Source organism: Emys orbicularis, chromosome 12 (assembly GCF_028017835.1).
Source record: "Emys orbicularis isolate rEmyOrb1 chromosome 12, rEmyOrb1.hap1, whole genome shotgun sequence".
Classification (NCBI taxonomy): Eukaryota; Metazoa; Chordata; order Testudines; family Emydidae; genus Emys; species Emys orbicularis.
Genome location: NC_088694.1, coordinates 39333974 through 39336070, shown reverse-complemented (window position 1 = coordinate 39336070; position 2097 = coordinate 39333974). Strand labels below are relative to the sequence as shown.

General features: G+C 50.5%; 1 protein-coding gene across 1 annotated transcript; it reads left to right on the top strand.

Moving 5' to 3' along the window:
• The first annotated feature begins 800 nt into the window (after positions 1 to 800).
• LOC135887007 (olfactory receptor 5AP2-like) lies at positions 801 to 1748 on the top strand. Its single transcript, XM_065414787.1, has one exon. It carries the CDS (start codon positions 801 to 803, stop codon positions 1746 to 1748), a length of 948 nt encoding a protein of 315 aa, XP_065270859.1.
• Positions 1749 to 2097: the final 349 nt, after the last annotated feature.

Genomic DNA, 2097 nt, shown 5'->3' with positions numbered 1-2097 from the left:
TTTGGAGTGCAGGAGCGGGCTCAGGACTGGGGCAGGGGTTTGAGGTGTGGCAAGGGGTGAGGGTTTCAGCTGGGGTGTGGGCTCCAAGGTGGAGCCAGAAATGAGGGGCTTGGGGTACAGGAGGGGGCTTCGTGCTGGGGCTGAGGGGTTTGGAGTGTGGGAGGGGGCTCAGGTCTGTGACGGGGGTTGAAGTGCGGGAAGGGTGTGGGGTGCAGGCTCTTAGAGGGGGTTCTGCACTGGGGTAGGGGTTTGGGTGGGGGTGTAGGGTCTGGGAGGGAATTAACGAGTGTGAGGGGGCTCGGAGTGCGGACTCCAGCCAGGCGGCACATACCTCAGTGGCTCCCAGTCAGTGGCACAGTGGGGCTAAGGCAGGCTCCCTGCCTGCCCCGGCTCCGTGCTGCTCCCAAAAGCAACCTGCATGTCCAGCCCCTAGGCAGAGGCAGGCCATGTGGCTCTGCATGGTGTGCACTGCCTGCACCTGCAGATGCTGCCCCTGAAGCTCCCATTGGCTGTGGTTCCCAGCCAATGAGAGCTGTGGAGCCATTGCTGGGGGTAGGGCAGCGCGCAGAGCTTCCTTGATTGCCTCTGCACCTAGGGGGCACAGGGACATGCCAACTGCTTCCAGGGAGCTTCTACAAGAATAATTGAATCTTTAGGCCCTGAAACGCTTTTGACAATCTGACCCTAAGCAGAGACTGTTAAAAGGGATGGAATAACAAGAAAAGAGTTGCAGATTTGGGGAAAAGGAGATCTTTCTGGTTTGTTTAATCTTCCTTCCTTCCTTCCTTTCCAGAGAACACATGGCACACATGCCATGGACAAATCAAACATCCATCGTCAAGTTCCTGCTCCTGGGATTCGGGAACCCGAAAGAAATTCAGATTCTGCTTTTTGTGGTGTTTCTAGTGATCTACATTGTGACCGTGGCTGGGAACCTTCTGATTGTTGCTCTAGTTGTGGCTGATCAGCAGCTTCACACCCCCATGTACTTCTTTCTGGGGAACTTGTCCTTCCTGGAAACCTGCTACACCTCAGTCACTGCCCCCAGATTGCTGGCTGGGTTCCTAGCAGAGGACAGGACAATCTCCTTCAGCGACTGTATCACACAATTATTTTTCTTCGGTGCTTTGGCATGCATAGAATGCTTCCTCCTTGCAGTCATGGCTTATGACCGTTACTTAGCCATATGCAACCCACTCAACTATAATGTTATAATGAACCTCAGGGTCTGCCTACAGCTGGTTTCTGCCTCCTGGGTAACTGGTTTCTCAGCTAATGCATTAGTAATAGGGATGGTGCACCAGCTAAGTTTCTGCGGTCCCAATGAAATTAATAATTTCTTCTGTGACATGGAGGAGCTGCTCAAATTGTCCTGCACAAAAAGCCTCCTGGTAGAAATGATTGTTTTGGTCTCCTGCTCCCTGGTATCCCTGGCCCCTTTCCTCTTCATCGTTGTATCTTATATTCTTATCCTCTTGGCCATTCTGCGAATTGCCTCCTCTGCCGGGAGGCAGAAGGCCTTTTCCACCTGTGCATCTCACCTGCTGGTGGTGAGTCTGTATTATGGGACCATCATTATCATGTACGTGATGCCATCAGCAGAGTGGTCCCCAGCATTACATAAAGCTCTGTCTCTCATGTACACGGTCATCACCCCGATGTTCAACCCCATCATCTACAGTCTGAGGAACAAAGAGGTGAAGGGGGCATTCAGGAAAGTTGTGCTGCAGATTTTAGGCATGATTTAGGCTGTCATTTTCAGAACGACCTATGGAAGTTTGGCACCCAACCTCTATTGCAGATCAGTGCCTAATTTCTTTCGGCCACTTTGAATAATGTAGCCTAGATCTCAACAGAATTATGAAGATCACCTACAATTTTAACTGCACTTATTAATGGTTTCTTTGACTAGGCCCTTCTTCTTCTTCAGCAGCACTCAGAATTTCACAACACTGGGCCTGAAAAAATTCCTGTGAAGTTAGAGGAAGGAAGTTTGAAAAGGGACTTTTATCTATGAGGCCCTTATTGTCCATCTGTGTTGGAAGTCTCTTGGCATGGTTTCAAAATGAAATGTGGACATTAAGCATTGGTGCCTTA